The following is a 23,700-nucleotide window of genomic DNA, read 5'->3' on the forward strand; positions in this document are numbered from 1 at the left end:
CCCTCCTGATCCTTGATGACCCTTTTCTGTTAAAAAATGGAACTATTTTAAATTCTGAGTGTCAGATCATATCTTCACTCTATATGGTCCACCCAGGCTACCATCTAGAAGGAAAACCTCAGAGTGGTCCCAAGGGTCTTCATGGGCTTACTCAGCCTAGAAAGGACAGGGGCCAGGCGAGTTGATCTCCCCTTGCCCCTGGTCTCATCCTAGCTAGGGGCTTCCTACGTGGCCCACGAGTTCTGAGGGAGGCAGAATGAAGATGAAGGCTCAGAATTTATGCTGATAAGAGGACCTGGGTCTGCCTCAAAGATGGCCAGCTGTCTTTGAGAAGTTTCAGAATCTGGAGGCTCACGTGAATGGGACATGGCCTGACTGCAGAGGCCAGCTTGTTGGAGAACAGATAAAGAAATCGGTCGTCAGAGGAGAGGAGCATCCCAGACGTGGGAGGAGGAGGTCACAACAGCACCCCGCACTACCCTGCAGATAAGAGCTGGGGCAGGTAGCCTCCTCACCCCAAGAGGCTGATTGGGCCCAATTCAAAGACTGCAGGAGTAGGAGCCCCGGTCCTCCCATCCTGTTGGGGTCCTCTCTGTGGCCCACTGGATCCCTGCACAAGGTACACTTGGGGCTTGGTGAGCTGGCAGATCCCCAGAAATCTCCCCCAGCCAGACTAGGAGGGTTGCCCCAGGAGTGGGGCCTGGGCCAGTACAGGCACATCCAGTCTCCCCAGAGAGTCTAAAGTCCATGAATATTACATAATTTTGTGTCTAGGCCAGTGGTGCTCAACCCCAGCTGTACACTGGGATCACCTGGGGAATTTCAAAAAAACCGGATACCCAGGACTAGCCTCACCCAAACCACTTGGGTCAGAATTTTGGGTGTGTGATCTAAACATTATTATGGCTTCCTAGGTGATGCTAGTGGTAAAGAATGCACCTACCAATGCAGGAGACTTAAGAGACACAGGTTTGATCCCTGGGTTGGGAAGATCCCCTGGAGGAAGAAATGACAACCCACTCCAGTATAGCCTGGAGAATCCCATGGACAGAGGAGCATGGCAAGCTATAATCCATAGGGTCGCAAAGAGTTGGACATGACTGAAGTGACTTAGCACGTGTGCACTGAATATTATTATTTTTTTTAAGCTCCCTAAGACATCCCAGTGTGCACTTGGGGGTGGGGGGGAATACCCCCAGCCCCTAATCACTTCTAAAAGCCTCCAGATGGATGTGTCAGGGAAAAGAGAACTTGTCAAGCTCAGAGAGGGGTAGTAACTTGACCAAGGTCACACAGCAAGGGGATGGCAAAAACCAGTCTCAGAACCCAGGCCTCTTTTCTGAGCCTGAGCCAATTTTTCTCCCAAATTTGCATCTCCTTTTACAAACCAGAGCCCAGGCAGGAAATGCCCACAGTATTTCACTTTAATAATATTGGATCCTGGTACAGTCAGGGCCACCACTGTGATAGGATGGGAGCTGCGATCAGATGGGATGGCGATTCGCAAAGCTGTAAGTCTTTTCCTTTATCCAAATCTTGGGCAGTAATTTAAAAATTTAATTAAAGGGGGAGAAATGGGGACACCTCAAGCTCCTTGCCTCCTGTTATAATGAATGAAATACACCAGACTGTAAAAGGAAATGCTGTCTGAGACGCAGCTCCGATGTTTTATTGCCAAGTTTTATTCGCTGATGTAAACATAATCGCTGGAAACCAGAGCTCTATTAATGCACATATTTTTACCCATCCAGGGCCCCGCCTGCCCCTCTTCCCCTCCGGGTTTGCTCACCCACCTCCTAGGGTCAGTCCCAGTCCTTTCTGGCCATGTCTTTGCCGAGTCTGGATTTCCCCTCCGGTTTCATACCCTCCCATGGCAGATAAGAGTTTAATAGAATTTCATTGCTCCTCTGAGCTCAGTAATGCATTCTGGAAATTAGGTGGCTACATACTGAAGCCATTGTTCCCCCTTATAAATGGGTTCCCTCCAAGCCAGCGACCATGGGGTCTCCGATAAGCTCTCATGAACTCGTGCTCCACATGTTATTGGTGTGTTAAAAGGTGCAACTCAGGGCTCAATTGCTCATTGTTAGGAGCTGATACATTCAAGTAGTTTCTCCATGAATCAGGCAGCTTAGGTATTTCCCCCCTCTTGGCATTGATAGATGAGCAGAAGGAAGCCATTTAGACGGCACTATAGAGGGCCCTGGCCCACACAGTGAATGATTTCCAATGCCTGGTTTAATTTATTTTTAAATGAAATTTGTTATTGATTCTGGATTAAAAGGACAAATCTTACGGCTGTTACCACTGACAGAGCCGTGGTGCTCAAATGACACCTCTCAAGGAGGAAGGGGAGGGCGGCCTCCTTGAGTTAAGGGGAGGCCGGGGACTCTCCAGTGGGCTTGCGCCAGGGGGAGGGGACAGTGCAAGTTCCACTGCTTGGGGCGAACTTTGAAAAGATTGCCTTTCCTGACTAAAATACCTAACATGATATTCACCTTCTGAGCCTCATTTGGGTGGTGGAAATAGCTGTGATATTTGCCTCCTGGCGTCCACGTGACCACGAGATGCTTGTTTAATTGTCTCCAGGGATGGGAAGCTTACTGTCTCCTGGAGCATCCCCAGAGTGAGATGAATGACAACAGTCTGCCGCCCTAGTGAATTCCTAGAGACTGTTTCCTGGAACGGTTTTCGTTTACCTTGGGCCTCCTGTAGGCTTTTAGCTTCCACAGTGTCTGCAGTCTGCACTTGGATCGCAAAGCAGAAAAGAGGCAAAATTTCACAGAGGAGGAATAGGGGGCTGAGGATTCGTCCTTTCACATTCAGCCTTTGCCCTGCCTCCCCGTGCAATGTTGAACAGGTTGCTTCATCTCTCTGAGCTTCAGTTTCCTTATCTGTAAAAGAAGGAAGGTAGGGATTTCCCTGGTGGTCCAGTGGTTAAGAATCCATCTTGCGGTGCAGGGAATTTGGGTTCAATCTCTGGTGGGGGAACTAAGATCCTACATGGTGAGGAGCAACTAAGCCCACACGCCACAACTATTGAGCCTGCACTCCAGAGCCTGAGTGCCACAACTAGAGAGTCCATGCGCTGAAAAAAAAAGATCCTGCATGATGCGACAAAGATTCCATGTGCCGCAATGTAGACCTAACACAGCCAAATGAATAGATAAATAGTTTTTAATAAGAAGGAAGGTAATAATAGTGGCCTCAGGGGTTGTTGCATAAATTATATGACAGCATGGGTGTAAATGTGATTTATAAACTGAAAAGTACAGTTGAGGTGCTGCAGAAAATGCAGACAGGACAATATGGTATTGTGGGAGAGCCCTGAGCTGACAGACAGAAGTCTTGGGTTTAGTTCTGCCGTGGTTGGCTGTGTGACTCTGAGGAATTCATTCATCATCTCTGGGTCTTAGTTTCCTAAGCTGGGTGGATTGAACTAGATGTGCTTAGGTATTATGCCAGGAGCATCAGCTCTGGAATCAAAATACCACACTCTGCAATTGTCTTGTGAGACATTGGAGAAGATATTTAACCTCTCTGAACACCTGTTTACTTATGTATAAATAATAATAATAGCCAGCATGTATATGGCTATGTCGGAGAAGGCAATGGCAACCCACTCCAGTACTCTTGCTTGGAAAATCCCATGGACAGAGGAGCCCGGAGGGCTACAGTCCATGGAGTCTCGAAGAGTTGGACACGACTGAGCGACTTCCCTTTCACTTTTCACTTTCATGCATTGGAGAAGGAAATGGCAACCCACTCCAGTGTTCTAGCCTGGAGAATCCCAGGGATGGCGGAGCCTGGTGGGCTGCCGTCTATGGGGTCGCACAGAGTTGAACATGACTGAAGCGACTTAGCAGCAGCATATGGCTATGTATTTTCTATGTGTTACTATTTACTTTGTGCCAGGCAGTGTTCTTGGAGAAGGAAATGGCAGCCCACTCCACTGTTCTTGCCTGGAGAGTCCCATGGATGGAGAAGCCTGGTGGGCTACAGTCCATGGGGTGACAAAGAGTTGGACACAACTGAGCAACTGAACAACATTAACAGGCAGTGTTCTGGGCTTCCCTGGTGGCTCAGACTGTAAAGAATCTGCCTGCAATGTAGGAGACTCAAGTTTGACTCCTGGGTCGGGACGATCCCCTACAGGAGGGAATGGCAACCCATTCCAGTATTCTTGCTTGGAAAACCCCATGGACAGAAGAGCCTGGAGGGCTACAGTCTATGGGGTTGAATAGATTCTGACATGACTGAGGGACTCACACTTTCACTTCCACTTTCACTTTCTTCAGGCAGTGTTCTAACTGCTTTCCATGTAGCAAGACATTTAATCCTTATGATAACCTTGTGACGGAGGCTTTATTATCTTTATTTTACAGATAAGGAAGCTCAGGCACAGAAAAGCTAAGTAACTTATCTAAGGTCACACAGCTAGTGGGTGAGTGGCAGGATTCAAAACTAGATTCCACACTTAAAATCACACTATTCTACCCTATATGGCTTGGTAGTTCAGAGGATTAAATTGGAGAAGTAAACTTGTAGCATAACACTGGGTAAACAGTAATGGGCCAACAGAGGCTCAGAGATTGGGAGAAGCCAGCAGGCATGTCTTCCTGTGAGGGATTCAGATGGGACTTTGGCCAGTGGAAGACTCAGCTAGATAGAGGGGAAGGCATGCGTGTAGAGGGAAAACACAGGGAATGGTAAGGCTACGATGAAGCTAGCATGGGTGTAGGAAGACAACGTGGACAGGGGATGGTGCCTGGAGCAGAAGGTAGGCTGGGACCTTAAATGTAAACCAGAGATGTCAGATTTCTCTAATAGACAAGACCATCGGAGGCTTTTGAGCAGAACCATTACAGCAACAGCCTTTTCAAACTCATTAAATCCCTGGAAATCTGTCCTTGAAGGAACTTCAGGGGTTACAAGATCCAACCCCATCCCAGAGAATCTCCATAGACAGAGGAGTCTGTCCATGGAGTTGCGAAGAGTTGGACACGACTACGTGACTAAGCACAGACTATGAGAAGAAAGGCTGCCTGCAGGTCAGTCAGTGGGTAAGGGCAGGGCCATTGTCCCACTCTGACCTCGTTTCTCTGCAGTCTGAAAGTAGAGTCTCTTGTTTTCTCTCCTTTCTTCTCTCCTTTATCTCCCTGTGCCCTTGCCTCTGCCTGCTTCCTTCCAATTGAAATTTAAGAGGAAAAAACCCTGGGTTTGCACCCCATTTCTGGCATTCTATTCTCCTGGAGAGGCTTCAGGCTGGGATTGAAAGAGTCCTGGGTTTCAGTCATAGCACCAGCCGTTATGTGATCTTGAAGATTCTCAGCTTCAGGACTTCCCTGGTGGTCCAGTGGCTAAGACTTCACACTCCAAATGCAGAGGGGCAAGGATTTGATCTCTGGTCAGGGAACTAGACCCCACATGCCAGCAACTAAAGATTCCACATGCCGCAACTGCAATGAAGATCAAAGGTCCCGTCTGCCACAGCTAAGACTCAGTGCAGCCAAACAACAAAAGATTCTCCATCTTTATAACGGGGGCAATGGAAACCATTTCACTGGGAGGGAGGGTAAAGTGAATTAATGAATAAGGAAACGCTTTCATAGGGTCCAAGACGCCAGGCCATTCCAGGATAGCCTAAATAAATACTACCTCTGCGTGGGAGGGAAATGATAAGTAAGTTAATCAGGCCAAAAAAAAAAAAAAAAAAAAAAGCCCTTACTCCAGAGAATATGGACGGGAAGGAGCTAGATGACGACGGGGTTTGTCCGCGGTGCTGAAGGCGGCGCCGCGCCACCGGTCCTGTGAATGCTGTCCGTTGGGTGTTCGTAAGAGCGCGCCCCTTCAGGGTGCTGTCCATGGTTTCGAATAAACTGTATTGTTGCTGGAGAACACAGGCCCCAACGGGTGTGTTGTCCGCCATATTATTGGAAAGGGGTATGAAAGAACAAATTAAAGACGGGGGCGAGGAGGAAAGCTGTTCCTCGGGCTCTAACCTTATTCTCAAAGTTGGGGTGATGACCACAATGCTGGATCCACCTGTGTGTGGTCTGGAGAGGGATGTGGGCCTTCTCTAGTTCTGACTCCCATTTGGCGGGGGTGAGGGAGGCAATCAGAAGGTCTGTCCATGGTGCTGAACCCTCCCATCTAAGAGTCCGAAGAGGTGCGGTGGGTGAGGTTGAAAAGATGGGTGCCGGGGTGGATGCTGTCCTCCTCCGAGGTGCTGAAACCGCGGCGGGTAGGGCTGTGCCCGGAACGATGCCTGATGAAGCACAAGGGATGAGAGTAGGAGAGATCCTGCCCGGGAGGCAGGAACTTGGCCGCAGACTCGCTGAGGTCCTCGGAGAAGCTCTGTCTCTGATTTAACGTGCTTAGTCTTCTTTTAAATGAAGCCACAGGTCCGCCTTATGTCTGTTCTGGAGGTCTGTCTCAACAGCCCCAGTAAAACAGAGGAGGAATAGGAGGATCTCCTAGGATTCCTGCTCCTGGAAATGAAAGTGACTTCGTTCACCACCACCTCTAGGCCCCTCTGTCCAAGGGAGGGAGCTCTGCAGTCCAGAAGGGGGCGATCCACTCCACTGCACAAGGCTCAGCCTCTCTAAGCTAGAAGGAGACCCAGCCACTGGCCTGCCTTACTTACACCCACTACACGGACATGAAAACTGAGTCCCAGAGAGGGGGACAACATCAGTAATAACTATTGAGCTTCTACCACGAGGGCGGCGTTTATGCTTAGCGCTTTACACACACGATTTTGTAATCCTCACCAGGATCCCTGAAGGCAGCTATTTATTCCCACTTCTCAGATGAAGACCTTGAAGCTCAGCCTGGGCTAGACACTCGGACACGATCACACAGCCTGCGGCAGGCAGGTCTAACCAGGTCTCCAGTGCCTCAGCCCAGGTTTTCTTCCCACCTCCCCCTCACCTCCATCCATCCACCCACCCACCCCAACCTGCCTCCCTGACCTCGGCACCGCCCAGCTAGCAAAGTTGAGGAGTCCCTTTTGAGCGCGCTGGGTCTGGTCGATTGGTTTTCCTCTTTATCCCACTGGAGAGCATTTCAGTTCGTGAAACCAGTAGTGTTATGCTTGGCAGGAATTGGGTCCCTGGGGTGGCTTCCTCCACCCCATCTCGCCCCGACTTGCGCTCTCGGGCCGGGAGAAGTTGCGGGTACCGCTTTAAAAATCCCAGCCTGGGCAAAACTTTGATGATAAATCAAGCGGCAGATCCCTCCGCCGCCGCCGCCTCCTCCTCTGGGCGGGCGGGGGGAGCGGGAGGGAGGGGGTGCGGCGGCAGCGGCGCCGAGCGGAGTGGCCTTCCGCGGAAGGGAAGAGTCCCGCAGTCGGAGGCGGCCGGCTGGGCGTGCGCTCGCTTCCCGCAGCCGGGGCTGGGCCGGAGCCGGGCGGGGGCCGGAACCGGGCCCGACCGGGTTCCGCGAGCGAAGGGGCAGCAGCCGCAGCCGGGCAGCCAGGCCGCACCGGGCAGGGGCCGGAGGGCGCGAGGTCTGCGGTCTTCTGAGCCCCGATGTGAGGCGGCGGCGCCCCCTCCGGCCCGAGCGCGCACCATGGGGGCTCCGCTCGCCGTGGCGCTGGGCGCCCTCCACTACCTGGCACTTTTCCTGCAACTCGGCGGCGCCACGCGGCCCGCCGGCCACGCGCCCTGGGACAATCACATCTCCGGCCACGGTGAGTTGGGTCGCCGCCCCCGCGGACTTCCCCACCAAACCCCACCCTGGGCAGCGCGGCTCCGACTTGGCGGTCCCCGGACTCGAGCCCGCGGCGCCGGTGGTGGGAGTCCGAGGGGGGGCGCCCCCTGCAGGGTCTGCGGACCGGCTCTGGCTCCCTGGCCACTCCTGCGGACCAGGGTGCACCCCGGGTGCCACCCCCATGCCACTCTCGAGGAGGGCTCCTTTCCCACCCTCTACACTCGCGTGGATACATACACCTTCACGACCAGCCACGGACACACAGCCACACTCGCTGCTTTCTCACACAACTCCTACCCTCACATATCTCCAGACACCTTCTCCGATCGCCCTCACTTCTGTGCCCACTACACACACAGCAGGCGCAGCCGGAGGGCTCACACCCTGCCAGCTGGCACCCCAGAGCACAACTCTTGCCTGCCCGCTTTCCTGCAGACACACTGGCAAAATACACACACTTGTGAACACACTTTGCTCACCCACCCCTCTCTGCCCATCTGCCTTTCCCCTTTGTGGGTTTAACCCTGTAGCTGTCCTTGTCCCTTCCCTCTCCACACCTGCCCCACTGGGAAAGGTCCCGGGGGACAGACGAGCCCGCTTCTTGAGAACTGGTAGCCTGGACTGCAGCCACCCCATCAGGTGGGTGGCATCTTGGCTTGGTGGGAGCCCCTCAAAGACGCTGGAATAGTTGACATTGCTGCTTCCAGTCGGAGGCGTGGAAGGGGAAGAGGGAAGCCTGGAGCTTTTGTCTGCCTCTAGGGGTGGGCAGGAAGCCCCCTGCCATCCTTCTGTAGGGTCCCCTGCCATCCTTCTGTAGGGTCCCCTCTCATCCTCATCTTTGACCCCGGAGGACTGAAAGGTGGGACCTCTCAACTCAGCCACTGTGGGAGCTGGGGAGCAAGTGAGCATTCCCAGCACTGGCTGCCAGAGTGTCAGAAGCTCCTTCCAGCCCCAGAGGAGCCCAAGTTGGCGGTAGAGTTGGATTGTCTGAGGCCGGCAGCTGCAGGGGCTCCCCCTGCCTCCGTGAGGTGGACTCCTTCCTGTATGAGGACCAGGGCACAGATGAAAATGGAGACACTTCATCCATCTCTTCCCTACAAGGATTTCCAAGCTTGCAGGGGAGGCTGCAGCACCCATGCTGGGCAATGTATGCCCAGGACTGGGGACAGGTTTGCACAAAGGGCAGAGAACTGGGTGATTTCTTCTGATGGAAAAGAGTAAGGGCTGTGGTGGTAGAAGCTCAGAGAAGGCTTTACTGGGGCGTGACGTGTGAGTTGGAATTGCCTGGGAGAGTAAGCCCTTCTCAGGGTCTCTGCTTTTGAGGAACTGTGACTCCCTACACCCTTCTTCCTGACCAGGTTAAATAGTAACTGCTCTATTTGTACCATTTGCGCACCTTTCTTATCCCTCATCTAATTTCTACCAACCTGGCTGGAGCAGTGCTAAAATAGGGGAAGGGTTATTTTGATCTTTAGTATACAGATGGGAAAACCAAGGCTCAGAGGTAAAAGGACTCGCCCAAGGTCACACAGTGAGTGAATGGTTGCACCGAGACTGGCCCCAGAGTCTGTCGGGCAAAGACAGTGCTTTTTCCAGGACGTTCATCTCCCTGTCAGGCTCCCTCCCATTCAAGGGAAACTAGGGATTCCTCCTCCCGCTCCCCTCCTGGCTCCACTCAGATCCTTGGCACGGTTGGAACTCACACTAGGAAGATGTTCCAAGGAAGGGCTTTCCTGAATTTTCGGTCCCGAGAGACCCAAGGAGTGGGGCTGTGAGGTTTACCATCAATCCCGTCCCTGGAGCTGTGGGTGCAGACACAGACCCCCAGGCTGTGGGTGCTACTCTGTCATTCCTGAGGCCCCGAGGTGGCCCCCTCATCGGGAAGCAGGGTTCACCCCTGTGTGGCAGTCTCTGCCTGCCCCCTGGTGCCAAGTGTGCTTAGGGCACAGCTCTGCCCCGCTGGCTGTAATTGCCCCCACTGCACCCTGGGGAGGTCCACCAAGGGCCCAGAGGAGGGGTTGGATGGGAAGGACACAGCACTGGCTCCAGGGGAGCCCTGCTTCTCTTGCTGACCCATCGTGCAGTTCTGGGCAAGTGAGTCACCCCTCTAGGGCTCTTTCTGTCCCTCAAGAAGCGAGGAGGCTGGACCGCTCTGCAGGGTCCAGACTGCCGGCTCCCAACACTACCAGGTTCAAAGTCACCAAGTGGTTGATGCCAAGGAGCCCCCACTGCTGCCCCTCTGCCGGGCCAGACGCCTAACACCACAGGAAGGGCTCAGAGCCACTCACTTAATCACAAAAAGAAACTGTTATTAATGATAGTGAGACGCGGCGGATAAGTGGGTCATGTCTAATAAGTCGTTTGTGTTCAGGAGGAGAATACCAATTTGATAAAAGCTGTGTGTGCTGAAAAAGCCCAGAAATTGCTGTTTAGCAGATTGGAGCCCGATCGTTCCATTATTCCTGGGCTCTGCGTGTCCTCAGCTGATTCAGGAAATGTGGCTGGCTTAGGGAGGTGTCTCTGTGCCTCGGGTGGGGGTGGGAGGCTGGAAGAGGGGGCTCCTGGGGAGGAGTCCACTGACCCCAACCGCTTGGTGGCTGCTCTCCAGCTCAGTTCCAGCCCAGCCCAGCCCAGCCACCAGGCTAACGCCTTCCACCTGCTCGCCCCGGGGCTTGTCACAGGGAAAGCCCATGGTCAGATGGGTCCGCAAGGACATCGGTCTCACTTCCCACCTCCCGGCTGCCTCCACTCAGCCCACTTCGCAGAGGGGTTTTTAAAGACATGAGGAGTGATGGGGAGGGGTTGGTACCTGTCTCTTAGGGAGACATCGGGAAACAGGAGGCAAGGAAGGTGATGGTCAGTATCTATGCTAAGTAGGTATTCAATGAATGGCAGCTAATTTGATTTTTTCTGATCAGATAGAGTTAGCTCATTGCCCTGAGCACAGCGCAGGTGGGAGGAAAGGGAGCTGACATTTATGAACTTCCTACTGTGTGGTAGGTGCTTCCAAACCCCTGACCAGTGTTTACTCACTAAGGCTGACATCCAAAATAGGAGGAAACAAAGGTTAGAGAGGGCCAGTGACTTGCTCAAGGTCACTGTCTGTACAGAGAGCTGGGAAGGCGAGCCTACAATAAAAGTGTGTCTGGCAGTTCCAAACCTGCCCCCTCCAGCACAGCTGTGAGGCAGGCTTGGCCAGTCGTGTGATGGAACTCCTTTCCCTGCTCGTCCCTACCCCAGGGACTCCTTTCCAGCTCCCCGGACAACTGGGAAAACAGTGAGTTCCACCAAGAGGAACCAGCAGCTCAGAAAGGTGATGAGATCTTGTTGAGGCCACGTGCAAGTTAGAAGCAGGAAACTGGATTAGACTTCTTCTCCAGGACTCTTCCTAGATCTTATTCACAGTAGGGGTCTGGAAGGCAGGATCTTTTTATTTTTTTTGGCCACACTACACACAGGATCTTCGTTCTCTGACTAGGGATCAAACCCATGTCCCCTACAGGGGAAGCACAGAGTCCTAACCATTGGACCACCAGAGAAGTCCCCAGAAGGCAGGATCTTTAATGAGGATCTTTGTGGATCTCCTGTGTTGCTAGCACCCAGGGAGTTTGTTAAAATGCAGACACATTGGCCAAAATGATTGTTGAGAGGACCCTGGAATCTGCATTTTAATAAGCTCCCCAGGCCCGGAGTCTTGGAGTCACTGCCTTAAGTATTCACCCAACCTGATGAGAAATTGCCTGGTGTGGGGGAGCTGCTGGATTGCCAGTGAGGAAGAGGTCCCAACTGGAACGGATATGTGGACCCTCAGAGGAGCCCCAGGAAGCCCTTCACTGCAGCAAACATCCATCCTCCCGCCCTCGCCCTGCCACACAGACACACAGACACACACACACACACACACACACACACACACATGCACACACTCACATACACACACACCCCTAGGCCAGCACCTTCAATTATTAATACACCCCAATGCAGACAAGGATCCTGGCTTGGCCAGGCCTTTGTCCATTCAGTGATTCCCTGTCCTGAGGTTTTCTCTGTTGCCAGGAGGGTGCAGCGGGATGCTGCGGGAGGGGGTGGGGGCTGCCGGGCCATTTGGCAATCAGCCCGTGCACTGAAAAATGACCCAGGCTTTCTGGCGTTCCTTCCCGAACTGTTGGTATCTCCCCATCAATAAGCTGGCTAGTTTGGTGGTTGGGAGATGGAGAAAATTGAGTGCTGTCTTCCGAAGGTTATGATGTTAAAAAATGTGTTCGCGTTGTCTCGGGTGTTGGTGATTATTCTATCAATTACGCCCGTAAACACTGTGCCCTGGGCTGAGGGTTTCCTGGCCTCCTGTGGGGAATTGGCCCTCGCAAGCAGTTTTCCCCAAGTCCTTCACACCAATTGCTTTTGACACTTTGCCTATCAGCGGCTCCCTCAGCCTTTTCCCCAAGCAAGGGGAGCCGCAGGCGGCCAGCAGGACTGGGAATTCAACTCGCTGCCACCGTGACAGCAGGCGTGTTGGGGGAAGTCTCTTGGTGACAAGTAAGTGGGCAGGGTCTGGGGTGCAGGGAGAGTGGTCCTCGCCAACCATCAGGGCAGGAGATGAGCATTTGGAATAAAAGAATCACTGAGGCTCAGGCCAAGTCAGCAGGGCCTTTGGGACCATCTTCTACCCATTTCACAAAGGGGAAAACCAAGGCCTTGGGCAAGAGAGTATGCACCCAGATTGCCTGGGAGGTTAGTGCTTGGCTTTGGGGATCACCTGACCCACCTCGGTACAAAAAGAGTGAGAGGACTTCCCTGGTGATCCAGTGGTTAAGATTCTGAGCTCCCAGTGCAGAGGGCCTGAGTTCAGTCCCTGGTCAGGGAACTACATCCCACATGCTGCAACCAAGAGCTTGTATGCCACAGTCAAGGGCTCGCATGCCACAACTCGGACCTGGCACAGCCAAATAAATAAATATTTTTTAAAAAGAGAGAGTGAGAATTATATGGAAGCAAAAGTATATTGTCATGTCAGGGTTTTAAATGGCATTGTGTCATTTGATCCTCATCAGAATCCTAAGGGGAGGGGACTTCCCCTGTATTCATGAGGAACCTGAGATTCCATGAGGTTAAAAGGGCTTGCCCAAGGTCACGCACCTAGCAAGTATTGGAGCCCAGATGGGGCCCATGTTCCCAATGCTGTTGTGTCCCAGAGAGGAGGGAGAGGCCCTTGGTCCCATGGTGATGACCTCTACATTCCACACCCGAGCTGTGCAGCAGGGGACCTGGCCATCCCCAGACCAGAACCTGCCTTGGTGACTTCCTAGCTTCTGTCATAGGTTGAGAAAATCAGATGGGTAAGGAGAGTGGATACGTGGTGTGAACAGTGACATTGGCGCCCTTGGGAGAGGTAGGTGTCAGAAAGAAGGGAAAGGGGACGTGAGGCAAGCCCACCTCCTGGTGCTCGGTCATGACCTTGGACTTTAGGGACTGAACCAGCTGTTGAGGGCGTTATGGGAAGGGTGTCTCAGCCTCAAGGGAGTTTGGGCCCAACTGGGCACATGGGGACTGGCATCTGGGCACTCTCACCACCCCCACTGTAATGACTGGGCCTCCATGGTGGGAGCGGGTCAGAGTCCCTTGTGTCCTGGTACCCACCACAATGCCCAGCCCCGGGAGATGGCAGGGAATGATGGAGTGGGTGGCAAGGAGGATAAGGTAGACGTCTAAGGTCTGAATGTAAACTTGTGTTCATGCCAAATCAGTGTCATTTTAAACATTCACATAATTTTAATTTCATAAGAAATCCATGTTATTAGTAGAAAAATCACAAAACCCGAACCCCCTCCTTATCTTTACTGACCACGACATGGGCATCTGGGGTGAGTAAGGCTGATTCTCTCTTGCAGTGGGTAGACCCCTAGGCCCAGCCCCTTGGGGTGCATATGAGATGCTTCAGCCCTGAGGGTAATGGGGTCCCAGGATGTAGCCTCTTCTCCCAGCCCCCAGTGGGATTCTTCCAATGGAAAAAGGGGCCATGGTCTCGCTAGGGGGATAAATCCACTCCTTTACCAGCTGGTGACCCCAGGATCGCTCTGATACCTGCTGCTGTGGAGAAGGGGGGTGGGCAGAGGGGCTGCTGCTGCTCCAGGTCCCCCTGTTCACTGCTGTGTCCCCTCCCCTTCCTTGAAGCCAGCAGAGGGCTCAGCTCCACCATCCCCTTCTTCAAGAAGACCCCTCTCGGCAAGATTGGGTCCTACCTGAGAGATGGTTTTAGGCAGAACACAGACAAACCTCTTACATTTTAATAGTTATGCATTTATCTTAATGTGGATTGGAAGAATATAACCAGCACATCAAAACTGCGATTTCACAGATATGATTGCTTAGAATGAGCCTAACAGGGATATTAAAACATAGTGAGTCCGTTTATAGAAAAGCATGATGGATGTAATGGTCCAGGTGGTGCACAGACGCATTCGTGTGTGCGGGTCACCGTACTTGGGGGTGCCGGCCTGCAGGCCACCCCCTCCCACCTCATACTCCTATTCCTCACACTGGGAACTGCTGGCCTAACAGGGGCTGCAAGATCATTCATTCCTTCCTTCCTTCATTCAACAAATACTTCAATAGTTGAGAACCTACCATGGAGCAGGCTCTTTTAGCCACTGGGGACATACCAGTGAAGAAGACAGATAGGGCTCTTGCTCAGACAACTAAATTTGTAAAATTTATGTAAGTGTAAATTGTGATGAGTTAAGGAGCAGGAATGATGTTCAGCCTGGAGAAGGGCACTCCCTCCTGGGGCAGTGAAGGTACCAAGAGTGAGCTCCCCATCACAGGAGGTATGCAAGCTGGACCAATTATTAGCTGGGGGTATCACAGAGGAGAAGCCTGCCTTCTTTACCAAAAGAGCAAAGACTGGTGAAGTGGGCAGAAGCCAGTGGGTGTTAATGAGATGTGTCACCCAGCAGTTTGGTGATGGGGCTGGGACAAGGGCTGAGTTGGGCAGGGCTCCCAAGACTGAGGAGGCCTGGTCCCACACGGGGGACACGGTGGGGGTGGGGGCCTTCGCTGCTCCCAGTGTTAAGAGGTTGGGGTAGAGATTCCTTTACCAGTTCTGCTCCCACTTATAATGCCAGAATTGGGGCAGGGAGTCAAACCTGGGTTTTTATCTACCCTCCCCCTGCCTCCAGCTTCTGGGTGGCTTGGCAGGTCCTTGCCCCTCTCTGGGCCTCATTTTCCCACCTGAACAGCGCCAAGTTCTCCTAAGCTCTAAGCATCTAGAACACCTCCATCTGTATCCTCCCAAGTGCTGTCCTTTGTCCTCCCATCAACAGGTGAGGATGGAGCCGATGGTGGCCTGGCATTCCATCTGGCACCTGGCGCTTAGCTCTCAGTGGCCTTCTGGGCTCTGAACCAAAACACCAGCCAGGAATCACAGGGGATTTTCTCTGTGCCTGCCCCTTCTCCACCTCCTCTCATCCAGTCCTCGCCTGTTCTGTGCAGAGGGCACTCCCATTTTACAGACGAGGACACTGAGGCTTGCGGGGGTGGGCGGTGATGTGACTTGCCTGAGGACATGCAGATGTTGGATGGCTGAGCCAGGCCTGAGCCCAGCTTGCAGCTCTTAACCCGCTCATCTGTCCTCTGCTGGTTGCCAAACCAGCTGGGCTTGTGGGCCGGTGTTTTGTTCCACAGCGCGCCCTGGATTCATGGGATTCTCTCAAGGTCCATGATGCCAAAAGGCTGAGAAGGCCCAGTCTGTCTGAAAGAGCCCAGGGCTGAGAGTCTAGGGTCCTGGATCCAAGTCTGGCATCATCATGGGGAGTGGTGGGAGTAGGGTCATGCCTGCCTGGATTCTACGGGGGCTGCTGTTTTTGTCTGAGCCTGAGTCTGGAGTGAATGTTCGGGTATTTGCTCACGTGTGACTGGAGGAGCTGTGGCAGTGGGGAGGAAGGGGCCTGGGTGGTCCTTTATCGGACTGGCCTAAGGGGCCAGGCGGGTGCCCTCTGCCTTTGCATCAGGTCTGGCCTCCCCAGCCCCCTCCAGGCAGGTGCCCTTGGGACGTGAGGTGTGGAGGCTCTGGGAGCATCTGGAAGGTTAGAGCTGGAGCCAGGAGGGGGGCCTCGTTCAGAGCTATCAATTAGGGGGCTGGCAGTGCCCATCAGTGCCACATGCTCACCTGCTTCTCTTCCTCCGAATCTCTTTCTATGGGTTTGTCTCTCTCAATCTCTATCTCCGTCTTTCGATCACTCTCCATCTTTCTTTGTTCCTTTCCCTGTGTCTGCTCCATCTCCTTCCTCCCTCTTCTCATCTTTCCCACCTCGGTCTGCCCTTTTCCTCTGTCTCTCTGTACACACACACACACACACACACACACACACACACACACACACTCCTCTCTTCAGGTGACATCTCAGGCTTACACATGCACGGATTCTGTGTATCACAATGACACCCACACAGAGCAGGCACCCAGGAAATGCCGGTTGAATGAACTAAAGGAATAAACGAGTGAATGACCACATGGGGAAGCTACCAGGGGCGCTGGACCTTGTCTAGACTAATGGTTCCCAGTTTTTTTTGGAGGTCACGATCCTCTTGAGAATTGGACTGGTTGATGAAAACTGGGTTATTTCCTCAGAAAAATACCTCGTGGTTTGGTCCAGTGTCAGGGGGGCTTGTTGAGGGCCCCCAAAGCCCACTTGTGGTCCTTGGGGGAAGCAGCCTTCCTGTGACTGAGGTTCCAGGCTGGCCCCAGGACACAGGGCTGGCGTGAAGCAGAGCCAGGCTCTGGAGTCCTTCCCCTACCGCTGGGGACTGTTCCGTGTTGTGACCTGAGGTGGCCTCGGAAGAAGCTTCACTCCCTTTCCCCTGCAGGTCCTTGGTGAGTGTCCGCGGGGGTGAGTTTAGGGAGACATAATGGAGGACATTCAACCAGAGGTGGGAGCCCCAGAAACAGGGCAGGTGAGCCGCAGAGGAGGGAGGTCTCGGGGTAGGGGGTTCCCAGTGAGAATGGTTACTGTGTCCTGGTGCAGTCAGGGAAGACCTCCTAGGGTTGGTGGGCGCCTTCTCTGCCTGCGTCCAAGGACCGTCGGGGCTGAGAGGAGGCTCTGTCTGGGTCTGGCAGGGGCTTCATTTGGAGGGGCCTGCGGGCGTACCTGGAAAAGCAGGCTGTGGCTGAGACTAGGCTGGGGAGGGTTGGTTTTGATCCCCAGGGCACGGGCAAGCCTGGAGGATCTCTGAGTGGTGAAGGCACAGGGCGTGGCTGGCCCTGGGTTGAAGTGGGGGCCTTAAATAGGCCTTGGAGGCTGGAGGGGCTAATGGAGGAGGAGAGGCTGTTTGTGGCGAGAGGGCTGAGTTTCTGGGCTCATAGGATGCGGGGGCTGGTTTTTAAGTGCCAAGGATTGTTGGGAATATGGGCTTGAAAGGAGATGGGAGCCGGGTGTCTGGTGTGTGTGTACATGTGTGTGTGTGTGTGTGTGTGTGTGTGCGCGCGCGTGTGTAGAAGTATGCTAGCTTCCTTTCTTGAACACACGAACTCCTTCCTCCTCAGAACGTTTTCCCGAGTGATCTTCTCCCCTTGGCAGGCTCTCTTCCTTCCCCTCCTGCCTTGCGGTTCTCTCTGCTTCACGGAGAGGCCCGTGACCTCCTGTCAGAGCCCTGTCACAGTCACCCCGGCAGGCACCCCAGACACCCATCAACACGCTCCTCTCACCCAGGAGGAAATAGGGGGCGGGGGAGCTTAGAGAGATGTCCAGGGCCCCACACCGAGTTCAAAGCGAGGGATGGGAGCTCCAAACTTTGTTTTCCCCACCCTGGCATGTTAAGGGTGTCTCTTGGGCTGAGGGGAATCTTAACTGCACCCCCCTTTCTCAGAAACCTCAGTCTTGGTTCCCAGCTGAGGGCGGGGAGGGAGAGAGCAGGCGGCAGGGTGTCTGTTTTGCTTTGTGAGGTTTTAAAAAAATAATTTCCGACCTTAGAGGCGGCAGCAATTACAGCTGGCTCACTGGGGAGCTGTTTGCCGCCTGTCATCGGCCCCAGGAAAGGGTCCCTAATGGAGGCCTGGCGGCCAGAGCAAACAGTAGTGGAAATAGTGCTCAAAACAAAGGCGCTGATGGTCTCGGGCAGGCAGATGAGAGGGAGGGGCGGACAGGCTGGCTGATGGCGGGGCTCTGGGGGCAGGGGCCCCAAGACTCATCAGCTGGTCTCCTCATGTCCCCCAGACACTGCAGCAGTGGTCACAGAACTCCACATAGGCACTGGGTGCCCCCAACCCCATCCCAGCTCTGCTGCTTTCTATTAAATCCCATTCCAGGCAGAGAGAACAGTAAGTGCAAAGGCCCTGGGGTAGGGCAGAACCCTTTCAGCTAGGGCTTATTTGCTTCTAGAATAGTCATTGGGCTTAAAAGCCTTCCCTAAAGGCCAGTCTTCTAGGTGAGGGAAAAGGAGGTAGGAGCCTTTGGGAGGCGGGGCTGGAGTAAGACCCCCGCCCCCCAGAGAGTCAGCATGAATAGCAGCAGCCAGACGTTTACAGGTATGTGTGATCCCCTCGAGTCCCCACAATACCCATTTTACAGATGAGGAAACTGGGGTTCAGAGTTTGGCTGACCTCTGGGAAGTACAGTTGGGTTTCAAATCCAGGTCAGCTTGACTCCAGAGCCCACGTGTTTACTGGTACAGTCTTGGATTTCTCAGACACAGTTGGGCAGGAGTAGCAGGGACTGGGTTGGAGGCAGGAACTGGGTCCCAAGGGGAGCTGGGTTTGACTGGGTCCTGTCAGAGAGAGGGTGGAGGAGGGGGCAGCATAGCCACTCTGCTCTCTGCCCTTGCCTTCTGGGCATCCCCAGAAGCTCTGCTCCGAAGCGTCCCTGGGCATGCTGCCTCAGTTTCTCTCTTCCTATTGATCTCTGCACCTGGCTTTCAGGTGCTCCCATCTCTGCCGCTCTCTTGCTCTGTCCTTTCTGGTCCTGGCCTCTCTCACTCCACTCTGGGTGCTTCCAGACTTTTTTTTCCCCTTCTTGGTGGATCTGCGGAAGCTTTTCTCTGGGGCTCTGGGGTTACCTCTCATTCTATGGCTGATGCAGCCTCCCTGTGCTTCCTCCATCCGCACCCCCTGCAATCTGTGACAAGCATTAAGGATGGGTACACGCCTGGACTCTGAGCTCAGACACTCAAGCTCAAATCCTGGCCGCTCTTCCCCTGCCAACCTCTCTGAGCCTCACTAGCTATCAGTGCAGTGGGTGGCTCACCCCACCAGCTTTGCAGGATGTACAGGTGAGCATGAAAAGAAATGGTACCTGCACAGCCGTCAGCCTTCATCCCATCCCTGGCTCCCTGCACGTCCCCACACTTGGTTTCTCCCTCTCAAGCCCTTTCATCCCCTGTGGCCTAGATGTGTGGGAAGAGGAGGCGGGAATTCCACTGGGGAAACCTGCTCAACTTCCACAATCCTGCAAGTGCCAGAACATTTCCACTCTCCTTAAATCTCCCCAGATTTGTAATTCCACGGCTGTCTCCTTCAATATGTGCTGGTGGCCTTGGGAGGCACCCCGTCCCCAGCCTGCCAGCCCTGCTGCATGGGGGCTGCCTGGCAGGGGGCCTGGGCAAGTCCCCACCCTCTCTGTGCCTCAGTTTCTTCATCTGAAGAAGAGGAGGGTGACAGTGGCTGCTTCCCAGGATGTGCTAGGGATTCTGTGAGATATTTCATTAAAGAAACAACTCTGTAAAAAGGAATGAAATCTGATAATATGCTACAATATGGACGAACCTCAAAAACATTATGCTGAGTGAAAAAAAGCATGTCCCCAAAAACCACATATTCTATTATTCCATTTATGTGAAATATCCAGAATAGGCAAATCCGTAGAGACAGAAGGCAGATTGGTGGTTGCCAGGGCCTGGGAGGAGGGGGAGTGACTGCTTAGTGGGAGGATGAAGATGTCGTGGGACTAAATAGGCATGGTGGTCGCACAACTTGGTGACTGGACTCAATGCCCTTGACTTGTACACTTTAAAATGGTTAATTTTATGTTATGTGAACTTCACTTCAATTACCACTAAATAAATAAATAAAAAGGAAACGTTTTTATAAGCACATACTTGGAGTCAGACACTCACTTTATAAAAACACTAATGGATTTAATCCTTACAACAAGGGCCAGATGTAAACAACAGCTGATTCCCTTTGCTGTATAGCAGAAACTAACCACATTAGCAACTACAAGAAAAATTAATTTTAAAAGATCCATACATCAGCCTCTGCAGTGGTTGTTATTATTATCCCCATTTTACAGATGGGGAAACCGAGGCACATTAAGTGTTAGTGGTTTGAATTGTTATTGGGTGGGCAATCAGCTGGGGCTGGGCAGGGACCCCACTTAGGTCAATGTGCTAGTGTGTCCCTAAAACTCAGCAGTGAGTGGATGTTGAGGCCCTACTGTGTCCAGAACACTGAAACAGAGTCTTCACCTGCACAGATCATGTAATCCTCAAAAATAAGCCTTTAACCAATGACACACGTGGGAACCGAAGCCCAGAGAAGTGAAGCAACTTACACAGCATCACACAGCAAGAAAGAGTGGAGCCACATCCTAGGGAGGGGGGCTGTGTGACAATAACACAGGCTCTGGTGTTTCCTGGAACTTGGGTTCACGTCCTCGCCCTACCATTTACTGAATCTGTGCCCTGTGATACACAGTCCTCTGTCCCCAAGTGTTAGATTTTTTATCTGTGAAAAACCATAAGATTGTTGTGAGGATTATGGATCATGCCCTGCACTGGGCTTGGACTTGTGAAAAGGGCTCTGTTGTATGGATGAAAAGGCATCTACATCTGTAAATCCTGGACTTCACCTGCCCCCCAGTCCCTCTTTTTCCTCTGGGTCCTCTGCCCCTTTTGCCAACACATCAGCCCTCCAGTGCGCAGAGCATGGTCTGAAGAGCCTGAGGCTGCAGAGATGAAGGCAGCCTCCGATTGGATGGGATGGAGGTCCTTAACAAGGGGTTCGCCTCGTGCCGGAGAGTAAACAGCTCCCCACCAAGGGCAACATTTCTTTGATGTCTCCTGTTTCATCCAAAATGCATGAGTTCTGTATTCCATGCCATAATATATTCATGTTTGTTTTAATACAAAAGTAATGTTCTTTTCCCATTTGTCGGGGCAGCGGAGGGAGGGGAAGGAAACTGATGCCTCAGAAAGTCACTTCCAAAGCCTCAGTACAGCCAGAAGGGAGCCCTCCATTCATTTCTTTGGTCATTCTTTCTACGAGCACGCATTCAAGCCTCCTCGTTACTGAAATTTATGTCAGTCCTCCCCACATGCAAGACACAGGGAACCTTCTGGCAAATCAGACAGGATGCTGTGCCATATAGGTGAGTGGGATTTCAGGTCTATGGGCCAGAGCGAGCAAGATCTCGGAGGTGCCAACTAAAGATGAATCGTGGGACTGGGCCAGTGGCCAAGACAGCCAGAGCTGGTGACAGTGGTGAAGGTAGCTGCCCACCGATGGGCAACGTCAGCTGGACCTGCATCCCAAGCCCTTCTGGTCAAGAAGGAAGTCTCTTCCTGATGCCGCTTGAATTTAACACCCATCTCTCACCCATCTCCCCTGTTAATGAGAGGAAATGGGGACGGAGGCTCGTAGCCTTCAGCAGGCAACCTTCTCTGGCTAGAATTTACGAACGCTGTTTGGTTTTCATAGTGTTTATTTTTCCTGTTACCCTCTCTTTATGGCAAGTGATGCTGATTTTCCATTTATGGCAGTAATAAAAGTCTCCTTTTAAGTGGAATTTATTTAAGTAAAAAAGAGAAAGATGCTTTGAAAATAAATATTAAGTAAATAATAGTGCAGGTGGTCCAGGGAACCTGCAGAAATGGTAAAGTGGACCCCAAAAGGCTGGGCTTGCAGAACTCTCTTTCCTATGCCCTTTCTGGCCCCTGAGCACCCTGGCTGTGCAGATCCCATGAGTGTTCAAGTCCAATCCTGTCCTCTCTTCCCAGAAGCCTTTCCTCTCTGAGGACCTGCACCTCCGTCCAGAGCCTCTGCACACACCTTGTGTGCCGCATGTCTCTGCAGCGCACTAGGGTCTCTGGCTTTGTGAATGGTGCACACCCTGAACAACCGTACATGCCAATCCAGGCTCAGTCCCAGCCCTAGTTGCTCAGTCCCAACAATAGTTACTGGTCTGTGTGTCTGTAGCTCCTGCAGAATGTGTGCCCCTTGAGGATCAGGGCCTGGCCTGGGCATCTTGGGAAGCCCAGCACAGGGACTGGCCCAGGGTTGGCATCCGTGAAAGCTGATCTCTCATTTCTTCTGCAAGGAGGACTTGAGTCCCTACCACATGCCCAGGCCCCTATCATCCCAAGAAGGCACATTCAGTTCCTCAGACTTTCGTACAAAATGCACTCCTTGTCACTTCTTTTAATTATTATTATCAATTCCTTTGGTTGTGCCAAGTCTTAGTTGCAGCACTAAGGATCTTTTCGTTGATGCATGTGAAGTCTAGTCCCTGAGCAAGGATTGAACCCGGGCCCCCTGCATTGGGAGCATGAACTCTTAGCCACTGGACTACCAGGGAAGTACCCTCCTCTTCACTTCTTGAGAAGAGGACACCTGTCCATTCCAAGATGAAAGAGGCTCTGTGACCTCGACCCCTCTTGCTTCAGGCCACCTGCCCAAGGTGGGGGGCTGGCTGCCCAGGAGGAAACAGGGAACCCTTGGGTGCCCCCCGACCCCAGGCCCATCCCAGAGCAGACACCCCACACCCATCCCTGCCAGGCTTCTTATTCCCTGGAGGCTTTTTCATCCCACTTCTTTAGATTTTCCTCTTATGGACATTTTACATCCCCTGATTTCAAGAGCTCTGTGAGAGTCTCATGTGAGATGGAGCTTCCCAAACAACACTCCCTCTGCAGTCCTTTTCCCTGCCCCTCTGCAGTCCTTTTCCCTGTTCTGCCTCCCAGTAGAGAGTTCAGGAGGCTCTGGTCTTTTCTGACCCCCATGTCACACACCCTTTCGGCCTCAGCACTCTGCTAAGCTGGTCACTGAGCAGGCTTTCTGCAAATAGCCCCCAGTGACTCTCACTTTCTAGAGCTGCAAGAGGACAGCGGGTGAGAGAGGACTCAGATTTGGGTTGGGAAATTACACAGTCAGCCTTGGGATTGAAATCTGACTAGCATCAAGTAGGTCAGTCGGTAAAGTATCTGCTTGCAATGTGGGAGACCTGGGTTCAATTCCTGGGTTGGGAAGTTCCCCTGGAGAAAGAAATGGCAACCCACTCCAGTATTCTCGCCTGGAGAATCCCATGGACAGAGGAGCCTGGCAGGCTGTATAGTTCATAGGATCGCAAGAGTCAGACACGACTTAGTGCTATCTTTCTTTCTTTCCTTTTTCTCTGGGAGGATGAAGTAGGGTCCTGTTTAGAGTGTCTGCCACATCAAGGGGTTCCCTTCAACACCGGGGCAGGGGACTGTCCCCAATGGCCCCCAGGTTATCTGAGCCTCAGTTTCCCCACTTGTAATAAAGAGACAGTGACCCCTGCCCAGCAGGTCGGTGTGAGGATTACTGGGAAAACGCATCTCAACTTTCTGGTTCCTAGTGGGCCTCCAGTCAGAAGGTCACCCCACAAGGTTGATGGCGCTGGTCCTTGGGCCTCAAGGGCAGGCAAGCTGAGGGCCCTTCTTGGAGCTTCAGCCTTTCTTTATTGGCCTGTTCACTCTTGGTCACATTTCACATGACAACTTGATGCGTCATCATGGGGAGCCTCCAGCTTATCAGTTTTCTGGGAAGCCCCTTGGCTGGACCCAGTGGGCCAGACTGGGCTTGGGCATTGGTGGTCGTGAGGGCCAGTGGGAGGTAGGGTGGGTCTGGGGGGGCCCAACTCAGGACCTCCCTGCCTGTGTCCATACATCTGCACTCGTGGGTGCTGTCCCCCCAAACACTAATCTGGCACATAGTAGATGCCCAGTAAATGTTGGGCGGGTGGATGACGGGATGAATGAATG

General features: G+C 52.9%; 1 protein-coding gene across 1 annotated transcript in view; it reads left to right on the top strand.

The window, feature by feature from the left end:
* Positions 1 to 7,321: 7,321 nt before the first annotated feature.
* The window catches only part of VSTM2L (V-set and transmembrane domain containing 2 like), a 39,031-nt gene continuing 22,652 nt past the window's right edge, over positions 7,322 to 23,700 (top strand). The window contains exon 1 of the mRNA XM_061437552.1: positions 7,322 to 7,693. Within this exon, the coding sequence (XP_061293536.1) occupies positions 7,573 to 7,693 (121 nt within the window). The 5' untranslated portion in view covers positions 7,322 to 7,572. The remainder of the gene's footprint in view (positions 7,694 to 23,700) is intronic.

The sequence above is a fragment of the Bos javanicus genome, chromosome 13, assembly GCF_032452875.1.
Source record: "Bos javanicus breed banteng chromosome 13, ARS-OSU_banteng_1.0, whole genome shotgun sequence".
In the NCBI taxonomy this organism is placed as follows: domain Eukaryota; kingdom Metazoa; phylum Chordata; class Mammalia; order Artiodactyla; family Bovidae; genus Bos; species Bos javanicus.